The 22,811-nt window shown below is 31.7% G+C and overlaps 1 protein-coding gene across 1 annotated transcript; it reads right to left on the bottom strand.

Annotated features, from left to right (window-relative positions):
• Positions 1-1,786: 1,786 nt before the first annotated feature.
• Positions 1,787-22,144, bottom strand: LOC124363022. Its single transcript, XM_046818082.1, has 4 exons — positions 21,970-22,144; positions 18,659-18,745; positions 13,650-13,746; positions 1,787-2,457 (listed from the first exon to the last, which is right to left on the bottom strand). The coding sequence occupies exons 1-4, from the start codon at positions 22,108-22,110 to the stop codon at positions 2,330-2,332; spliced, it is 453 nt and encodes a 150-aa protein (XP_046674038.1). The 5' UTR covers positions 22,111-22,144; the 3' UTR covers positions 1,787-2,329.
• Between the last annotated feature and the right edge of the window lie 667 nt (positions 22,145-22,811).

Genomic DNA, 22,811 nt, shown 5'->3' with positions numbered 1-22,811 from the left:
AAATTTATAACTAAGCTCAAATAATGTTCTTATTGTTGATTAAAAATTGTTTATATAATTAAAAAACACAAGTGTATAAAAGATATTGTCCGAAGATCAATAAAAAATTGTTAATCAACTGTGTAGAACTTAATCTGTGCCAGTTGCATATTTTAATGAATAAAACTTTCAAGGCTTGCTTTCACTTGAATTAAAGTTACATTAATATCTTTATGGTTGGCAATGAATGATAATAGTTTGTTTTCTATTTGCCACAACCTAATTTAATTACTCTGTATATTGGCAGTTTGTAATTAAATTAATAAAAAACATTTTTAACAGTTTAAAATTTAATTAATTAGTATCAGTTAACTATATTAGTGGTTATAATTAGGCTATAAATACCTAACATACCAAATAATACAAATGTAAATTATGATTACTAAAAAATTAACTTGATTACCGGGAAATGAGTCATTTACCTTACATCACAAAAACACTTTTGCATCACTTTATCCTAAACAACTTTCTGACAATCACTTTTTTCTTATCTTCAGTGGAAATAATGTTTTCAATCCTGCTAAAATAATCTATTGCAAAACTCTTGATGCACTGGGTTTGTCAGTTTTTCGTAGGCTTTCTTCTGTAAGTGGCGATAACTTATAATTTAAGAATTTACTGCTTGTGTTTCTTACTGGAGATAGGCTTAGATATATTAGTTAATCTCCTACAGTATCTTCTTCAACAAGAATTGGTAGTTCCATGACAGTAAGGATGGTATTGTGACTGGATTGGTGTTTAATAAAAGAGACTTACTCCTCGAGCTGGGCATTACTATAATACATATCAATATTCCCATGAATTTGGAGATCTACAATAATGACCTTAATCTCAAAATCGGTAATGGTGATGTACTACGTAAACGAATACAAGAAATAGGGCATCATGACCTAGAACAGCATGACTCGGCCAGCGAGAAAACTAAGGGTTTGTTGAGATACTGAGAAATGTATGGCGAATCATATTTTACAACTATGCGTTTAATACACAAATGTAGATATAAATAAAATAAAGATAAGTATTTAAAGATCTAATTCAAACTCAGGCTATTTAAGCTGTTTTACAAAACAATCCATATGAATTATTAAATTTACGCTGACTGAAACACCTTCAGAACTGCCCATTCAACATAGTACGATGACGGTCACCGGCGGCGACTTGCTCTGGCGCTGACTGTATGACCTGGACTTAATGAGACTGCTGTATTTGAATAGCATTGAACACCTAGACTTAGTGAAACCTGGACTAAACGTAATCTTATTTTACATTAAATTTGTTTAGTGGACCTGGACTAAACGAAAAAGTTTAAGATGTTACCCATAGAATATGCTAACTTAATTTGATGCTAGGTTCAGAGTGATATCTTTCAATAAATACTTCTTTTTTTTAATCATGGAAGAAGAGGTTGGCGTTTGCTAACCAAACCACTTATTTTTTTACGCACTTTACACTGCACTATATATTGTGAAAGGTAATTTTAAAATGTTAATAGCTATACAATTTCTAATTTATATGTTTAATTGGTATTAAAAAACTGAAGTAATCTAAAATATAGTAAAAAGTTGTACATATATTAAATTAATTATAGTTATTTTCTAAAATGGGGGAAAATCATAAAAATAAATCTGAGAATAATTTAAGATAATAATAATTCAAACTAATGAGACATTGCAATTGTAAAGTACTAACATTTCTGCCACCATGTTTTACTATCTCAATTTAATTTAACAGGTAATAATAACAAATATAATTTAGAATAAATAACTTTAATAACACAAAAACATTGTAGGTATATAGTACAAAGAAACATAGTATAGTCTCATACAGCAGTTCACAACAAAAAAAATATAATGGTTACTTTTAGTACAAAATGACAAATTGTCTTTTGAAACAGATAAAAAAGTACAAAAAGGATCTAAATAACAAAGTTTAACTTACAAATATGTTATTACTCAAATGTTCAAAAATACCAAAACTGAAACATCAGTATAATAAATATGTATCAAATTTTAGCTTCTACAAACAACACAACAAAAATTACAATTAAAAATCATATAACTATTAAGTTACTAATGTGCTAAATGTAGATCTATTGAAGAAAAAAACAAAATTGGTTGATATATGTAATAACACTTACCAGAGCACACTTTAAATTATATAACTATTAAGTTATTCAAATGTCTAAGTTTAAATTTATTAAAAAATGATAATTATTAGCAAGTTGATATATAAAATAACACTTGACAGTAACTAATGAAATGGATTGGTCATAAAGTAAAATGAGCTTAGATTATTTGAGAGTGTTTGTCTTCTCTGGCGACTTCACTTGTCGAATTGAAATTCTTCCAGTCTGCTTGGAAGCAATTTCATCATTAGGAATAAGCACACCCTTCACTTTTGGCGATTCTTTTGTTCTACCTGTAAAAAAATACAATTTTTTACAAGACAACACACAAACCAGTAAATATTTATTGTACGTGTTTAGATGATAGCAACTAAATACATACTTGGATAAAATTTATCTTAGAAAGAGGAAAAAAAAAGTATACAGTTGTGAAAAAAAGAATTCATGTTCAATAAATAAAATGACTTCAAAAAAATAACAAAAACAATAAGGTGAGGGAACACATGCAAAACAACTTAGTTTTGCCCTATAATATTATTAAATCTTCCATTTTATTCCCTTAATTTTCCTGCAGCTGAGTTTTGCAAGATGTCTCACTATAAATGTACATGACATAATATGTGCTTTCAACTAGTTTTTGGTTTTGTATAATTTAAATAGTTTTGTCATAGTTGAGGTTTTTAATGATAAATGTAAGGAAGTTGGCACGATTGACCTAGAAACACACCCTAGTTTCATTTTTCTATATACCATAATTCAAAAATTATTCTAGATAAATTAACCTGCACAGAGTAAAAAATTCCTAAAATTGAAGTCAGATTATTTACTTCCTGAAAGAGTAATTAGTAAATCTTCAGTAAGAAAATTCATCAACCCGCATAATTTAAAAATTGTTATCACTACAAGACCAATAGACTCCTTCTCCAATATTCCATCTGACTCAGAAGTAGTAAGTTGATTTTGTGTACTCAATATCTCAATAATTGATACACAAAAATATTGCTTGTACAATTTTTTTAGAATACGTGATAAGCATTCCAGAACAGTTTTTGATTTTATTCTAGGTTCATAAATAACAAAATTGTGAATTTATGACATTTCTGAACAGCCACCAAATAATGAATTAAACGGCGTTCCAAGCTGGCCAATGAACTTAGCTGGGATTAATTTTTGCACCAAGTTCCTCCTTAGGACTTTTCCTTGGGAGATTTATTGTTTCCACAAGCTGTGTTATATAGCATTTATTTATATATAAAACATTTTGAACGGGGATAGTTTTGTGCTTTGGATGTTATGTTTAATGAAGTTATACAGAAATTTTTATTAAGAACAATTGCAATATATTGATAATGTAAACAAAATGTGACAAACAATTTGTATTGGTCTTAATGCAATTTACCAACTATGTTCAAATATTCTGACAAAATTGGACATATACAAAATTCTGAATGGTACATACAAAAAAAAAAAAAAATGTACAGCACACCAGAAATGGAAAAAGAAATTCGGGATTAAACTCAAACAATTTCTGAGAGTTTGTGTAAAATTAATTAATTTAAACACTAGTAGGAGGGGACATATTGATTTAATTTTGTATATTCCTTTAATAATTTTGTACTTGCCCAATTTTTGCTGCATTAAACTCTGGTTTGCAAGATACATCATAGACATTCCTTTATCAGAGTCATCTGAATTAAGAATTTCATTATTTAACCATTTAAAAATTTTTACTAGCTATTTATTTCCGGTACTTCGTTTCCTTGTTCAATATTCATAGTTCTTAAGCTATGTGACTGGTGAAATGATAATCATCTAAATATTTATTACACATTACGTCAAAACAATAAACACCAGAAAGCCATCTTCAGTCAACAGTGTTAAATTGAAACCGAAGATTTTCATTTTTCAACAGGCTCATTTCGGTTTAACATCTGTTGACTGAAGATGGCTCACCAGAACGGGGACGCTGCTTTAGCACCCCCTGGAATAAGCACCCCCTCGGGCTCTGACGTCACGGCAGGGGGGTGCTAATTCAGCGCACGGACACGGACCAGGCACGGAATTAGCACCCCCCCGACTACAAGGGGGTGCTAAATCAGCGCATGGACATGGCTCAGTCACTGAATTAGCACCCCCTAGCATTCAACCAGCGAAAAGGATATTTATCTTTTACATATTCAATTCAATAAGAATAAGAATAAGAATTCGTTTATTGTCATAGAGCTTACACGAGCATCGACACAAGTCATGTATAAAATATAAAAATTAGCATAAGTCCAGACAAGGAAAATTTAGTACCCAAAACATGAAGTTGCCAAAAACAGTCACGCCCACAATTTAAATTATTTTAAAATATAAATAAATAAATAACAAATTAAAACAGGTATGTAACAATAACAATAAACAAATAACAACAACAAGTAAAAACACAGCCTCAGAAATTACAACAACAGAATTATATAACATTGATAAATTTTTTAATATAGTTTGTATAAATAAAAAACCATGACATTAACATTTAAAATCTAATCATTAAAACTAAATAAGTTATGTCTAGAAACTAACAGTTCTACAGTCAAAAAATTCTTTCAATGAATAAAATGGATTGACTAAAAGCCAGGAATACAATTTTTGTTTAAATTTCATTAAAAAACTATATTTCAAGATAAGTGGTCTTAAACAGTTGTATACTTTCAAAGCAACAACTGTGTGACTATTAATAGTTTTTGTTTATTTAGTCTATAAAATTCTATGGATACACTTTCTTTATTTCTGGTGTTATACATATGTCTGTCACTGTATGTCTTCAGAGGTTCAGGATGTTTGAGTATGTAGAGCACAATATCAAATATATATAAGTTAAATATTGTTTGAATTTTATTTGCAATAAAAATTGGTTTACAGTGAGCTAATGGTTGACAACGTGCAATAATTCTAATGGCTTTTTTTTGTATAGTAAAAATTTCTGATATTCCTACTGCAGTTTCCCATAGAATAAGGCCATATCTGAGCACTGATTGAAGAAAGCAAAATATGCCGTTCTGAGGTAATCAGTGTGCACACAACACGTGAGACGTCTTAAGAGGTAAACAATCCTGGAGAGCTTAGCTGATAGGTGATCAATGTGGGATCCCCATGTTAAATGATCATCCACACAAACACCCAACAACTTCACATTATCCAACAATTCAATATCAGAATAAATATTGTAATTTACTTGTCTGAGGCTAAAAACTATATGCTGTGTCTTGTTTTCATTCAACAAAAATCCATTGGAGTTAAACCACAATGATGCTTGTTGAATGGATTCCATTGAAATTTGTTTCAATTCATTCAGATCATTACTACTACTTTAAAATGGTTGTGTCGTCTGCATATAATATAGTTTTAGAATTGACTGAGAAAGGTAAGTCATTGATAGCTACCAAAAACAAAAGTGGTCCGAGAACAGAGCCCTGAGGAACTCCATACTCAACCAAGAGCTCTCCTGACCACCTTCCCTCGGCAAATACTTTCTGTCTACGATTACTTAAGTATGATTCAAAAAAAACTAACAACATTCTCACTTAAACCTTAATATTTCAATTTCATAAGGATGTCATTGTGATTTACACAATCAAACGCCCTGCTCAAGTCACAGAGAGTGGCCTGAGCAAAAGTCTTTGTTTTCAAAAGCATTTAGCACAAATTTAACAAGGCTGTCTATTGCATCAAAGGTGCTTTTTCCTGACCTAAAGCCAAAATTGTGACATACTCAAGAAGCCATTACTTTCCAAAAAAATGCTAATTTGATCGTATACCAAAATTTCAAATAATTTTGATAGTATTGGTATAACAGATACTGGGCGGGTAACTATTTGGTTCGTTCTTGGGCCCCTTCTTATAAAATAGGACAAATACGAGCTATTTTAAGTTTATTTGGGAAAACTCCCTCAAGTAGGCAGAGGTTCAAACAGTATGAAAAAAGGTTCGGCTTAAAGTTTGTTATCACCTGTTTTATAAGAAAATTTGACATATCATATATATCACAGCTATTGGAGTTACTCAGACGCTTGGCAGCATTTATTATGTCATTGGGAGATATATGTTTCCAAGTAAATGAGAAAGATGGAATTAAATGTTTCCGAACAAGATCTTGAGTACTCGGAGCATGTTTTGACATATTTATTTTTTGTTTAATATTTTTCACGGAATTTATAAAGAAATCATTAAAGTCATCAGGAGGTATACCACTTGTTACTTTACTACCATTTTCTATGTTATTATTTATTACATAATAATCAATCATAATCACAATCATAAATATAATAGTTGTTATCTGGATTTTTGTGACGCTGCCACTTATAAGCTACTATCTACGATTGTTTTGCAATTTCCGATGAACAATTAAATAATATAATAATCAAATATGGCTACTTTCTCTTAAAAAATACCATAAACTTAATATTACATAATAATGCTCCGACTAACAAGGCTAATAGACCTTAGCACTCCTCCCTCTCATACGCATTGTCATATTTGTGTAATAATTTTCACTCATGACTTTGCTTTCTTAATTTGTTCTATATATCACATATTAAAATAATAAATTAAATCATATACTTCATTTATTCTACTTCAGTTTATTCTTTCAGTTAATATGTTTGTAAATTTAATTAACGCACTGCTAAATATATCTTTAAAAAAACATAAAATTCTCGTCGATTCTGAGTCGATTTTTGGAATATTACGGAAGGTAAAATGTAATTATGGTTTTTATACACAATTAGTCTAGTATCTTTGCTGTGTCATTTTTATTGTACAGGTATTGAGTACTGGGCGTCCATACCAATGAAAGATCTAGTCTACTCATAGTCTAGTTAAGGGTATTCACTGAGCATTAACAGTTCAAGCTTAACCCAATGGTGAAAACTCAATGAAACATGTTTCTACATATAATTAAAACTATGTTATTTGTATATGAATCCATAATTAAAGTATTTATTTCATTTAATAGCTTCACGGAAATGGAATCTTCTTTTTTTAGTTTAATTAACTCAAATTTAAAAAACAATTACAACAAATAATTTTGTAAACAATTTAGGCTCGTATTTTAGGCAAAATAGTTCACTGTCACACAGTATAGAATTTTTCTCTGCGGCATTTTTGTTTCATATTTAATTTTAATTACATTTCAAAATTAGGTTTTATAGAATGAAACAGATGAAGTATGAAAATTACAGTTTTTGACTTGTCATTTATTACAGAAATAACTTTTCAGTACCTACCCTTAAATAATTACTCGTAACCATCTGCAGTAAGAAACTAGATTATAATTTTTTATCTTATGCACTATTAGGCGTACATTGAATCATCTGCACAATGGAACAGCTACATAGACTTAACACTACACAAAAATCCGTAGAATGGTACTCACAAAAATATCTCAAGGTTACGCCCATAAGTATTACTATTGCTTACGTGTAAAATATCCTCTATAGAATCATGCCTAACTATTTTTCATGATTAAAGAAATATATAGAAACATCAAATACATTTCACATGAGGCTACAACTTGAAGATACATTATTAGTTTATGAACTTAACACTGTGATAAAAAAACTTATGGATGAGGCATTGGTAGCTAAGAATGAAGTATATTAATCCGCAAAGGTTTCTTCCTAACTAGTTAATGTAAAAAAATGTTTGGTCGACTTCTGTCCATCTTACTTCTAGCAGATATATCCCTCTGGTAAAGGATTATACCCTCGATTATATTATTTTTTTCTAACAGTATCGATGGTAATTAGTGTAATATTACGAGAATGAATAATAGAATTCATATTGGGACTTTCATATTAAATGATATCATCTATTACATGTAAAATATTCTCACATATATGTTTTGTTGCTCCTTTTATGAGTAACCCTATTTTAAAATGTGGATCATAAATCTTTTATTACCTACAGTACTTTAGGAAAGGAGGGATCGTGATTTTTAATTACTTTAGAACATCAGTTCAAAAAATCATGGAATGTCGCATTGAAATTAAAATTGGAATATTTTCCAATGACCATAATTTATTTCATCAGTAGTATGCCATTTTTTTAAAGACATGAAGGAGATGTCTATGACGTACCAGTTATTCTACAAAAATTCCGTACGAAGGGGCGGGTATCAGCTAGTAAACATTTAAAAACTTGAAACTCGTTATTTTTGCCTTAACATCGTTGCTCGTTATATATCGGCCGTCTACCAAATATGAAATATACAGAGTGAAATCAACCTGCAAATATCGATTGTAGGACTGTAGGTCCACACATAATTTTGACGAAGCTGACGAAACCCGTCCGTGCACTACCGACCCTACTTTTCAAACTGATGTGGCCGTATCGAGTGGTTGAGTAATAATATCGATGTTATTCTCAGTTGTTATTCCTATATTAATACATAACTTATTATGTATAGTGAATTTGTTTGATGAAATTTCCTAAAAAATATAAGAAGAAATCAAACAATGTTTGAGTGTACAGGTGTGGCATATTATCCTCTCTAGGTAACGGATAATTTTACACGAGTAAAGAGAAAAGATAAAGTAGAACACGGTATGATGTATGGACTAAAACTGAAAATCATCGCCTTTTTTTATGCAGTTAAAGAATATTTAACTATTGTGTGTTACATTAGTCAGACGTGCACTTCTAACCCCATGTATCTGGAAGTGTCAAACTTAAGGATGAACATTCTTACAATATTGTAAAAAGAAGAGTGAAATCTCAGTGAAGTCTTTAATAAAGCGTCTATAAAAAGGTAAAATTTAAAATTACACTTCAGCTTAGCTGTACTTTTATTTTAAGGCTATTTATATCGGAAAGTGTAGAGAATTTTGTTACACTCTAATTTTCAATTCGTTGTAATTTTTATAACTGATTTGTAAACTAGGTAGTAAACAGATGTATAGAAGCATAAATATTACTTCATTAATAATAAAAAAATACTATACAAATATACATAATATTTCATTTTGTATACAGTAAACTTTTATGTTTTATTTTCCGGGTAGAACAAAATCTGCAAACCTCGGTTAGAAAAAACTTAACAACGCAACAAATAGCAATATTTACTGGTACATTTAAGCATCTACGTTTAACACCGTGATCAATAGCATATCTACAAACTCCGTATAAATTTACAAGCCAAAAGTAGGTCTGAGGTCTTCCATTTAAAAACAAAATATTAAATAGACATTTAATAACTACAAAGACATTTTTAATTTTTGGTCTAGGTAATCAACATGTATTAGAGTGTTTTTTTCTGACGTCTCAATCAAAAGAAACTTTGTTTAGAAATAATTAATAATATTATGACCACAGTTCAGCAATGTAATGTTAAAATCACTTGATTAGAGCAGCTAAAATCAAAACAGCTGATTGTTGCAGCCCACATTCAGTCATATAATAAAGGTGGATATTGTTTGGTAATTGGTTTTAAAAAACAGTAATTGGTTTTAAAAAACAAACTATCTCCCTTATTTCACAACCAATTTTTAAAACTTGGTATCGTTAGATTTTTTATTAAATTGTGTAATAATTTAGATCTTTTTTTTTACCATATATCGCTTTTAAGATATTTACGCTTAAAGATCTTTTAGAAATCACTATTTTGAAAATAAAGCTTGTAAGAAATTTAAATTTTTGATTTTCCTTAAGGTTATAAACGTATATACAAAATTTTAACCTAAACAATCCATCAAATATAAATAGTAAAGTAAAAAAGACAAAAACTAAACAAAATTGTGGCTATTAGAGTAATTATTGAGATTTAGAAAGGTGAATGATTGTTTTTGCCTTTGGTCCATGAATAATGTCTGAAAATATTGGTAGAGATTGTGGAACACTCTCTATAATAATTTTATGTACAGAGTGTCCTGTAATTCTTAGGACAAGTCTATATACCGCAACTGCTCAGGTCATGGCAGACGCATTTCAGAATATGGAAATAGATCTTTGGTGCTTAGTTTCCTATCCGTCAGTCTGCGTGTATAGACAAATTCGCTTTAATATCTTAAAACGAATAAACAAATCCTACCTAATTTGGATAAAATATTTTGGTAATAAGGACAGTTATAAAAAATATTCATTAATACTTTCGAAATGGCGGCCATTAAATCTGATTAACTTTGAATGTCTTAAAATCCAGCAGGTATACAAGAATAAATCTGATCGTGGATTGTATCACAAATCCAATTACTCAAATAATATTTCAAACAAATATGAAAATAAATTAACAATCAGCTTTAGAGTATCTTATCCCTATTTTTTATTTTTGTCATTTATTATGCAAAACATTTGAAATTCATGTTTCAGGCCTATCTAAGGATAGAATTGAATCATATATTAGATGTTTAATGAATTTATTTAAATATCTGTTGTTTTAGGACATATTTATTTACGAAAATTTAGTCAAGCGACAATCAGATGTATTTAAAATAAAACCGCTTATCTTTGATTTTGTCATCTATAAAAGCATTATTGTCTGAATATTACTGTACGATTTTCTTGTTGTTTATTATTCTTAATATTTAACAGATAACCTAGTTACTTTATTTAGTTTTTTTTTTTACATATATTGTGAATAAATTTAAGCTTTATGATAAATACAACAGTTTATTATTGTTAATTAAGACGTTTGATTTTGTCCTTCATTGTTCATAAAGGCGTTCATTGTTGATCAATTTTGCAATATCTCTAGTAGTTTTTAATTTATTAGACAAAAAAGTAGCTTGGCAACAGATATTAATGTATTTCCTGTACTTTAAATAAAGGGACTAAGATGTGAGCACAATTGGCATAAGATAGTCTAGAGCTGCCGTTTACTCGATTTTTGTATTGTGACCTACTCGCTGAGAAACTCAATGTCGACAGTGTTTTGTTACAGAAAATCTGTGCATATTATATTTTATATATTTGGTCATTAGATTTGTGATAGAACCCTATCAAATTCATTTTCTTGCAATATTTTAAAATAATTGCAGATTTTAAGAAGTTAAAAGGTAAAATATTTTAATAGCCACTATTTTGAAAGTATTAAAGATAACATCATAATATATTTTTAGCCGCCATAAAATTTTGACCAAGACTTGGTAGGATTAAATATTATTTTACTTTCAGATTTTCCAAGATATTCCATTTTTAACAACAACAAAAAAACGCACACTAACCGACAGAGGGGAAATTAAGCAATGTAGATCCATAATACTCAGTATATAAATGTATGTTTTGACCTAAGCAATAACGCTTTTGAAAATACGGTAGTATATTTATTGCTACGCGTTTTAACATTGTTTTCAACGTTTTTTTAATTATATTTGAACTAACTGATATGGATATAACTGAATGATATTGATTCTTGTAGATATAAAATAATATTTAAATTGTTTGTCAAGTGTATTTGAATTATACTATTCAGTTTAAATAGTATAATTCAGTTTATGATGCGTCCTTAAAAAAATAATTGGCTCTTAGCCGTCACAAAATTACAACTTCACGGTTCTAAATTTTCCCGCTTTTGATTGGCATTCGAAAAATTGAAATAAATAAATAATTGTTTTTAAAGTGGTTAATAAGTTGATATAATCTATGACCATGTATATTTATTACGCATGCCGGATTTAAGCAGTATCAGTTCCTCTGCATTGTTCGTACCATGATTTCAAATTAAATTTACTTTAAAATAAACCTGTATTTGAATGCCTATATAGTTTTTACTTAAGTATATTTGATGCATACTATTTTTACAATTGGTAATGAACTGTTTGTTTTTGAAATATTAAGTAAACCACAGCAATGCAGTAAATATACTCATTGCAATATATTTAAATTATTATATATATATATATATATATATATATATATATATATATATAATTTTATTTTATTTTATTGAGAAATAAATCACAATATGGTTAAACGTTTATTATTCTATTCTTTTGGGTAATTATTCATCTCATCAATACGGCGCTGATTTAGCAGCCCCCAGATTCAAGGGGGTGCTAAATCAGCACATGAACACGGTCAAGGCACTGAATTAGGACCCCCTATTCGAAGGGGGTGCTAAATCAGCACATGAACACGGTCAAGGCGCTGAATTAGGACCCCCGTATTCGAAGGGGGTGCTTATTCAGGGCCTGGACACGGCCACTGTGCTGATTTAGCACCCCCTTTCGTGACGTCAAAATGACGTCAGTAGCGAGGGGGTGCTATATCCAGGGGGTGCTAATTCAGGCGCACCACCAGAACAAGGCCGAAATATAAGGGTATATAAAATATAAAGGGACTGACTAAAATAAGAATTGTAACTTGATTTATGAATATATATATATAATTTTCCTATATATTCTTCCAACATTGAAACACATTTTTCTCTTCTGATTGGGAGCTTTTATACTCCATCATCATAAAAACTCCCTGAACGGTCTCTTAGCCCATGAACACCTCCACCTTCATTCTACTCGAAACGCTGGCCTTCACACACTTCTTTGAGGGGTCCCAAAAGATGAAAGGTAATAAGTCTATGTATAGTGTTGATGATCCAGTGTTTCCTATCCTAAATCAACCAAATTTTTGTGTAGTGCAAAAGAATGACACTTCTGGACAATTGCTACTTTCCTTCATCCTTCGATACAGTAATTTTGCACCATTCAGTACTTCACAATAATATTGTGCATTATGATTTCAAAAAGGGATCATCGAGGCTCTCATTCTCAATCTTTCACACTCCCTTCAGAAAATTCTTTGTGCCAAGCAGACACGGGTTATTGTAATCAAACTGTGCCTGTAATCGCCGCAAAATTGCAGTTAACCTTAGCCCTTTCTTGGCCAAAAACCTATTAGTAATGTGCTGCTCCACAGACATGTGCACTCCTGTTCGCTCATGATTTGTTATGATCTGAGAGAGTTGTGGTTGGTTACCCACTGTTCCTAACAGTATAGGCTACCTGCGCATCAACTTACTGCACGTTAATACCTTCTTCGGATGATTTTTTTTTAGATAATCAGTCTTATTTATATTTGACACATCCTCGTATTTCAAGAATTTAACTGTGTTTACTTTATCATGTTGAAATATTTCAATGCAGTTTGAACCAGAAATCTTCAATACAACCCTGTGCAACAGTTTGCTCAGTTGTTTCCAAATAATACATGAAGAATGACTAACCTTGTACAAGCATCTGATGAATAGTCGATGGTCACACTATGACCAAAACCGTAGTGGATTGTCAATACAAAGTAAAGAAAGATTTGAGTAAAACGATTTTGCTTTGTATAAAAAGGGAAACTAACAAGATATTTTTACAAAGAAAATGTACTACAAAATAAGTATCAAGGCAACATATGCATATAATTAAGTTTTCTCAATCACATTCTTAATTGTTAATGCTTAGTTCCTACCTAATTATTAAAAAAATATATAACTAATACAATAATAATTGTGTCAATTACATACCTAGGTGGACAACCACCTTTGGTCTTGGAGTATCCAGTAGTTTCTGCATCGTTCCTCCCAGCTTTGGTAAATGTTTTTTGGGCACTTCAGGCTCCTTCTAAAAGGTTTTAAAAAACTTAATAACTGTTTCACTGTCACACAATAAATTACAGCTAAAAGCACTACAATTAAATAAGAACAGCAGGGAACATTTATGAATGTGTGTATTTTTGCAGATTACCCTTTGCTGTGAAAGTCATATTAGTGCCTCTAAGCAAAATATAGTTACAGTTTACTTTGTTATACAGGGTGTCCCATGAAGAAACGGAGAAACTGTCAGGACTTGTTCTTACGGTGAAAATAACGAAAAAAGTTCATATACACATAGGTCCAGAAATGCTTAGTTAGCGAGCTATACAGGGTGAAAGATTTCGCCCAGATTTCAGTGCCACCGTTAAAAGGGAGCCCTATTAAATTATTTTGGGCGTTACCCAGGACGTAAAATTTAATGTATATTATGCAAACTGAACTGAAAAACTGAATAAAATTGGTACCAGACCTCTAGCTGCAGTAATTTTTAAGATATCTGAAGAAATACGCAAAATTCGGTGTCCAAAAACAAGTTTCATTTAGGTTTCAAGTAGATTGACTTTGTTAAATGTGTAACAAACACATAAAATTCTTTAACAAAACTTGTAAAGAATTCATTTCTTAAGATAATGATGTAAAATAAGCCAATCAAAATTATACGTAAACTTTAAGAAAATCAATTTTTAATTAAATAAATAACGTACGAAGAATAGACAAAATCGGTTACACTTTTTTTCTTGCTGAACGTACATGTTTTTATAAACTTTTATTTTCACTTACTATTGCAAAAAAAAAAATAAATGCTAACAAAATAACTAACCTTAGTTTAGTAACTGTTTCGAAATTCCCTCCTTCACAATGCACACAGCACTCTGCTCGACGTAAAATATTTGTGGTGGCTCTGTGAATTATGTCTGGATTGTTTCTTATACTGTCAAATGCGTTGCGAATTCTAACGAGAAATTCTTTTTCGGTATCAACTTTACGTTTATACACCATAGCTTTGATATGTCCCCATAAGAAGTAGTCAAGAGGCTATAAGTCAGGCGATCGTGGTGGCCAGTTGATTGGTCCACCACGCCCAATCCAGTTCAAGAAATTAGCACTCAAATGATTTCTAGCTACTAAAGAAAAATGAGGAGTTACACCATCGTGTTGGAAAATAATTTTTAATCTTTTTTGTAAAGGGATATCTTCCAAAAGAGCCGGTAAATCATTTTTCAGAAATTGTTCGTACATATTTCCTGTAAGGTTTTCTTCAAAAACGAATGGTCCTAGAATTTTGTCATCAATAACGGCACACCAAACATTAATGTGAAATCTGTGTTGGAAAAAGGTTTCTACGGTACACCATGTGGATTTTCTTCGCTCCATAAATGACTATTTCTACAATTGAAGGACCCGTTTCTCGTGAAAGTTGCTTCATCAGTAAATAAAACTGAATTCACCCTATCATCATTGTCTAGAAGCCAATGAGAAAAGTTTAACCGTAAAGGGTAATCTGTCGGCAGCAAATGTTGTACCTTTTGCAGGTGAAAAGGATGAAGTCTCTCTTTACGCAAGATGCGCCACACTTTGTTTCTCGATAAACAAGTGCGATACGCAATTCGCCTCGTACTAGTACCCGGGCTACGATGAATATGTTGAATCATTTGAAGTTCATCGTTAACGCGATGATGTGCGTTCAACCGAAAACGAAATTGTTGGAAATGATCCATTCGTTCTTAAAAACTGAAACACTGAAGAAAAGGTTTTCGTATTCGGAATCCGCCTTGCAGGAAATCTTTCCTGATATTCACGTCGAGCAGCTTCCGCATTTCCATTACCATATCCGTAACAGAACATTATGTCGGCATATTCTTCATTAGAAAATTTAAACGGAATATTAACTTTTATACTGTATCAATATTTACACTTAACTTATCTGTATGATACTTCAATATAAAATATTCAAAAAAAGTTCGTAATTGTGATTGTAGAACAACTGCCAACCTATGAAAATAATATTTTTGTTACAAAAGTTGTAGAATAACGTAAATTAATTCGCAATTATTGTTAAGTTTCAGATTTTATGACGCTAAAGTTTTTTTACTAGTATGTAATTCATTAGAAAAAATAGAAAAATGTTTCTATAAATAAAATCTATACATAATTATTTTCAATAATTAACACGTTTTCTCCAAATATTAGGATGTACATTCAGTAAGAAAAAAAGTGTAACCGATTTTGTCTATTCTTCGTACGTTATTTATTTAATTAAAAATTGATTTTCTTAAAGTTTACGTATAATTTTGATTGGCTTATTTTACATCATTATCTTAAGAAATTAATTCTTTACAAGTTTTGTTAAAGAATTTTACGTGTTTGTTACAAATTTAATCTACTTGAAACCTAAATGAAACTTGTTTTTGGACACCGAATTTTGCGTATTTCTTCAGATATCTTAAAAATTACTGCAGCAGGGGTCTGGTACCAATTTTATTCAATTTTTCAGTTCAATTTGCATAATAAACATTAAATTTTACGTCCTGGGTAACGCCCAAAATAATTTAATAGGGCTCCCTTTTAACGGTGGCACTGAAATCTGGGAGAAATCTTTCACCCTGTATAGCTCGCTAACTAAGCGTTTCTGGACCTATGTGTATATGAACTTTTTTCATTATTTTCACCGTAAGAACAAGTCCTGACAGTTTCTCCGTTTCTTCATGGGACACCCTGTATAAAATACTCTGTCAAAGGCAATTAAAAAAACTTAAGAATTATTTCTAACAATAAATGGTCAATTTTTGTACTGTTTCATATATAATGTTTTTCAGATTAATATATTAGGTGTTAACTGACAATCTTTTCTTCCAATTATAAATAATCTATTGGTTATAAATCTCACACAGTTTGAATGCTGCCTAGGAAGAAAAAAGTGAACAATTCAAATGACAAATTATCGGTCATATTATGTTTTTCATGTAAACTTAGCCTAGCAGCATAACTCAGATCAATCTGTGAACTCTCAGAACTTAAGTTCAAAATATTTCTCTATGGTGTAACCACATTTGTACTGGTAGATTACCTAGACTTGAAACGTGCCTTGGTTGAGCAGTGAACAAATGTCACTGTGTGCATGCACATTAGATTAGCACAGACAGTCATATCTGTTTGCTCTACGAGTAAAGTACATACTAGTATGGCTAAAACATAAATATCAGTGCTTGAAATGGACACCACAAGTTCTTCGGTTTCGTAAACCGTACAAAAACTGATTAAATTATATACAAAGTTTATAAATATATGGAGAAACAGTTCCCCGGAGTGTTATGTGAGCGAAGTACGATGAAAGTCTAGACACGCATCAGACCCGATATCTGCAATATTCCTAGTAGTCTACTGGCTACACCTCCCGTCCCTCTCCTCTTACCCCACCCAACCCACACTTCCCCTCAAGTCCCTATGTACGAACCGTTTCAAATCTTAATAATCTATCTGTACATCTACCTATTTCACTTAATGTGTCCTTCTTGATGTCAAGAGTCTCTAAACCCTGTACCAAACTCCACAAGGTCAAATTCAGAGTATTTCTCTATGGTGGAAGGACATTTACCTCTTTCCTCTTAACCTGTCCCTCTTGACGTCAAGTGAGGGAGTCCCCCGCTTTTTTTGTATTAATGTAATTCTGTATGTATATATTTTTTATAAGCTAAATAATATACAATACTTTTATACTTGATCTAATGGCTAGAATTATATAAATATTTAGATCTGTTTGTATAAATTAATTCTTAAATAATGATATCTTAGGTTTTTTTTTATAAAAAAGGCTTTGTTTACTTATTTTTGTAAAACATCTATTTTTCAACATGATTTTTTTGTGTACTGTGTAATAAAACTACATACTATTTCAATGTCAAATTGATAGTACTTGTAGAATTTATAAGAAACTAGCGGGCCCGGCGCGCTTTGCTGCGCATTTCAATAATTTTTTGCAAAAGTTGCCCGCGGCTTCGCACGCAATTTCCCGTTGAAAACAGTACACTATATTCACTTATTCTTTTTCTATCACATTCTAAACATTGCTGAGATAATTGATAGTCGTTCCATCGTGAGCCTCTTGGGCGTATTATGAAGGTATGTACCATATTCCTGCCTCTATCTAGCTGTTACCCACGGCTTCGCACGCAAATCTTAAGAACCGAAGTCCTTATATTACTTAGTAAATTTTTTTTTTTTACTATAATAAATTTTAGATTAAATTAGTTATCTCCGATGCCACGATTGAGCTTGCTTTGTTGTCTCGATCGAGAGAATATGTACACACGGAGTTTTGAGAACCATACTTCTGTCAAAAAAAACAACTAAGGTTGATTTTATAACATTCTTTATATTTGTAGCCAACGTAAGATAGTAATTATGATATCTGCATTACTCTTCTGATCAAGCATGAGCATGGTTTATATTAAATAAATATTGCAGTTAAAGGTGAATTTTTACGTCAAATTTGAATTGTATTATCTGGATAGTAAAGTCTATGTTTAACAGTGATTGCAAAAACAGTTTAAACAAAATTTGTCGTTTCTCTTAAGCTTACTCTATGCTTTAAAACTATAAGTGTAATATATGTTTACAAAGAACAGCTGATTAAAAATTTGAAAAGACGTTAACATATGTTTGCTGCAATGCATTTCTTATGGGTATTTCTGTAACCAGTGGGGCGGAATCCTGAATCGGGAAAGGGATGGGCATAGCTTATAAACCTTCTCCGTGGAAAAATACATATACGTACAAATTTTCATCATGATCGGTCCAATAGTTCACGATTCCATAAAGGACAAACATACAAACATTCATTTTTATATATATATATAGATAGAATGCAAACAGGTTGGGTGCTATGGTTTTCTGGCAAGCTAAAAAGGTTTAACTGAACAATAAAAATATGTGGTACATACGAGAAAAACAGCTGAAGCCTTTTCCATTATCCTCGGTGGTAAAGTGTCACGTGTGTAGTTGGGATCAACATTTTCTTGACCTTGATTCTGTAAATCAAAACAATACATTTGTCTATTGCTCAAGTAAAAATCTAATATGTATACATCTCAGAATCCACTTATACAATAAAACACTAACTAAACATAATAAAATGCTTTTTTATGAAAGTTCACAATAATTAAACAGTTTTCTTAACATTTATCGTTAAAAATACCAGTAGTTAATTAAAATAGCACCACTATTAGTACAATAGCAATTTAAAGACAAATATTAATAATTGGAGAAAAGTTGAAACATAATAAAAAGTAAGAGGTGAGCCCAAAAAGTATACGTCTGGCATGAACTGACATTACTCGGCGGCAACTGCAATCTGGTCCCCTTCAAAGTACTCCCCTCCACAAGCCTCTACCTTATTTCAACGCTCCTCCCACTTCCAGAAAAACACTCCTTAAATTAATTTTGCGAAATGGCTAACAGGTCCTTTGTTGCATTTTGTTTTATTTGTTCAACATCATCAAATCTTTTTCCTTTCAAAGGAATTTTTAATTTTGGAAATAGCCAGGTCACAAGGAGCTATGTCAGGACTGTATGGAGGCTGTCGTAGTTGGTTGATGTCGTGTTTGACCAAAAAATTCTGAATAAGATTTGAGGAATGAGCTGGCGCGTTGTCGTGGTGCAGGGTCCAGTCACGGCTTGTCCACAGTTCAGGTCGTTTCCTTCGCACTGCATCTCGTAGCCGCCTTAGGACCTCAAGATAATACTCCTTATTCACTGTCTGGCCTCTTGGAGCATATTCGTGATGAACAATGGCATCCTGGTCAAAAAATACTGTCAGCATTGTCTTGATATTGCTTCGACTTTGTCTTGCTTCTTTCGGCCGTTGCTCTTCACGAGTTTTCCACTGTGAAGATTGAGCCTTTGTTTCAGGGTCGTAGCCATAAACCCATGACTCATCACCAGTAATAACTTTTTTAAATAGCCCTGGGTCACTTTTTATCAAATCCAGATTGTCCTGTGTGATTTCAAGTCGACAGTTCTTTTGGTCTTCTGTTAGCAGCCGAGGAACAAATTTTGCTGTAACACGGTTCATTTTTAAATCTTCGTGTAAAATGTTACAAACTGATGATTTTGGTATTCCTAAATCTTCTTCCAGCTCTCGGACAGTCAATCGTTGGTTTTCATTCATTGCTGCACGAACACGTTCAACATTTTCAGCGTTTCTGGCCGTTGAAGGCCTGCCAGATCGGTCATCACTTTCCACCATTTTTAAACCGCCTAAACCACTCTTTTATTTGTGTATCGCCCATAGACACGTCACCATAAACTTTCCGTATCATAGTAATCATCTCTGATGCTGAATGGCCAAGTTTTAGGCAAAATTTAAAGCAAATGCGCTGCTCAACACGTTCAGTCATATTGAAGTGCGACGTTCACACAAGGCAGTACTGTACGGAACAGTGCGCTGTGACTCACTGAGTGACCGGATCGTATTCAATGCCTAATATGGGAAGGAGTAGGCTCGCCCCTCCCCTCCAATAACCGGTTCAAGCCGGTCGGTTTACGCCGCGTCCGCCTACTGGTCGGATACTTTTTGGACAGACCTCGTGTATATGTACAAAACTGGACAATAATTTAATCTTTCACCAAATCGTTGGGTGAAATATATTTATTTGTATGGAATTTTACAGATCTGATCTTTGTTTATAAAACTTGTAAAACTAAGGTGTTCCTGTCACCTAACAGTGTCAATATGAACTATTACAATCCCAAAATGCCTTAGCTGATTGGTGTTGTGCCCAAATGAATTATTTTTGAACTGGTTCACAAGACAATGGACTAGTATTTTGTCAAACTGTATGTAGTGCCCATGCTCCTTGTGGTGTTCTATGAACTAAAGAGTTGAAAAATTTAACCCTTTGAGAGCCAAGTATTTATTGAGTGGATGTACTGAAAAGTGCCAGCCCTTTGAAGGCATTTTGCAAGGTTTCAGTAAAATATTCACAGTTTGATTATTTAATAAGCTATCAACATACTTTTTTCATAATTTTTCATTGAAAACTCTGCTGAATTAACATAAAATAATAAAGTTACCATAAAATTAAATTTAGGAATATAAAAAATGGACTTACCTCAAAAAATTCAAGAATTTATTTAAATTTAATTTTTCAGCCTAATTATCATTACAAAAATAATCATATCCTTTTCTTTGTCCATATCACTGGAAAGGTTAATCAATTGTCTATAAATCATGAAAAATGTATATCATTATCTTCAATAATCAGTGAGTTATACAACATTTAAGAAACTAGTGTCACATTGTTTCTGGTAGCCATGTCAACCAAAAATTGTTATATGTGAGTTCTAGATTGATTTTCGTTAAAGTCAATTGATAGGAAGTGTACTATAACAATTTATTTTGAAAAAAAAAAAAAAAAACAGTTCTTCACAAACAATTTAATATAATATTAGTTTAAATATATAAGTTTTCGATTTGTAGTGATTTTTTTCCTGAATGTCCGGTAAAATGGGAGGTTGGCACTTTTCGGCCAACTTTTGACATCCAGTAAAATTGGACGTTGGCACTTTTCAGACAACTTTTGACGTCCGGTAAAATCAGATGTTGGTATTTAAAGGGTTAAGAGTGAGCTTAGGAATTTTATAAATTAATAACCAGTTTACCACTGTCAAGCTTTTTAAAAGAATAAAAACATCAAACCTAACCTAGCACTTCCTTCCTAAGTGGACCTAATCCTGCAGAATTACATGGATCAAGTATGGCTTATTAACTTTAATTGCAAATGTATTTAAACAGCTGTAAATGCATTTATAGTTCAGGATTTCATTTAGTAAATTGCACGTTTTAATTTTATTTCCCCGTTCACATTTATTTTTACAACATTTTTTATTGATTACCAAACTCAATATGTAAGAAATGAGGTTAATTTGTTATGTTAAGATGTACACTGTCAAGAAACATAAAATTATTCAAATAAAAATGTGATCCCTAGTACAAATAGAAATATTAGTAAGTCATGAATTGGATGCCAGAAATTTCAATATCAGTGAAGTCTAGGCTGTTTTTAAAGAAATTGTAGTTTCTTCAAAAATATTTTTACTTCTCTCATGTTAATGTCAAGTAGTATGCATTTTTAATTAATTACTTTACTACTAAAAACTTATAAGGCCTTAATAAAATAAACCTTACCACAAGATTAATTCTTACAGTTGCAATTTTGTATGAGCATGCAAAACATAAAAAGTAATTTCTCACCGTTCCAAAGTCAAGTCGCTTTGTAGCCTTTGCTGCATCTTTTGGAGTTGATGGTATCCGTGTTGGCAAGTGTGAAACCGTAGATTTTTTGCAGCTACCAGTTACATGAATTTCAGAATCCAACACATTTTCTTTTTTCATTAAAACAACTGGAGAACGTGTTATGTACGCTCGAATAGGATAGGACTGATGATGTTCTTATAACGGTCTTTCTCATTTAAAAGTGCAGGCGATTTCCTTTTTTCTTCTTTTGACTCACTTAGTGCAAGGTTCTTATTCACAGGTTTCATTTTTGGTGTTTTTGTGTCCGATTTTACTAATCTTGAAAAACTGACTTATGACTCCTCGAGCTGGTGTTTTGTTTTCAGTCGGAGTCTTCAACTTGTCTACACATGGGATATCACTCACTGGTGCTTTTTACTGGTGTAAGTTTAGGAAGGTTTGTGGGCCTTGCTAGAGAGCTGGTAGATGGAATTTTTGTTTTCAAATTCACTTGCTTCTTTATGGCTGAAACGGTCTTGTTTGCATCCAATGGAAGTTTTTTAGCCCATTTGTAGTTGCTTGTCATCAACACCTCTGGTTTCACATTGAGCTTTGGGGGTTTGAGTAAACTTGTTGTACTTTGAAATACCGGTAATTTAGACACACTTTTAGTTTTAACCTGTCCTGATGTGTTTCCCACAGATGCGGCCAAAGAAGTGTCTGTGAAAGAGTTCTGCCGATTTTTCATGACCATTTCAAAACTTGTTTCCAAGGCACTTGATTTTTCAGTTTCTTCAGTTAGAATTATTGATTTGTCAGCATTGTCTCTGTAGCTCTGAAACGAACTGGAAGTAGGATGC

Source organism: Homalodisca vitripennis, chromosome 5 (genome assembly GCF_021130785.1).
Source record: "Homalodisca vitripennis isolate AUS2020 chromosome 5, UT_GWSS_2.1, whole genome shotgun sequence".
In the NCBI taxonomy this organism is placed as follows: Eukaryota; Metazoa; Arthropoda; class Insecta; order Hemiptera; family Cicadellidae; genus Homalodisca; species Homalodisca vitripennis.
Note: the sequence above shows the minus strand (reverse complement) of the source record. Positions and strands in the feature narration are given on the sequence as shown.

Coding starts and splice junctions, on each gene's coding strand:
- LOC124363022 (XM_046818082.1), bottom strand. CDS start 22,110: ATGAAAAAAGAAAATGTGTTGGATTCTGAAATTCATGTAACTGGTAGC. Junction 13,747..18,658: donor AGGCTTCAGCTGTTTTTCTC/GTATGTACCACA, acceptor AAAACCTTTTAG/AAGGAGCCTGAAGTGCCCAA. Junction 2,458..13,649: donor AAAGGTGGTTGTCCACCTAG/GTATGTAATTGA, acceptor ATTTTTTTACAG/GTAGAACAAAAGAATCGCCA.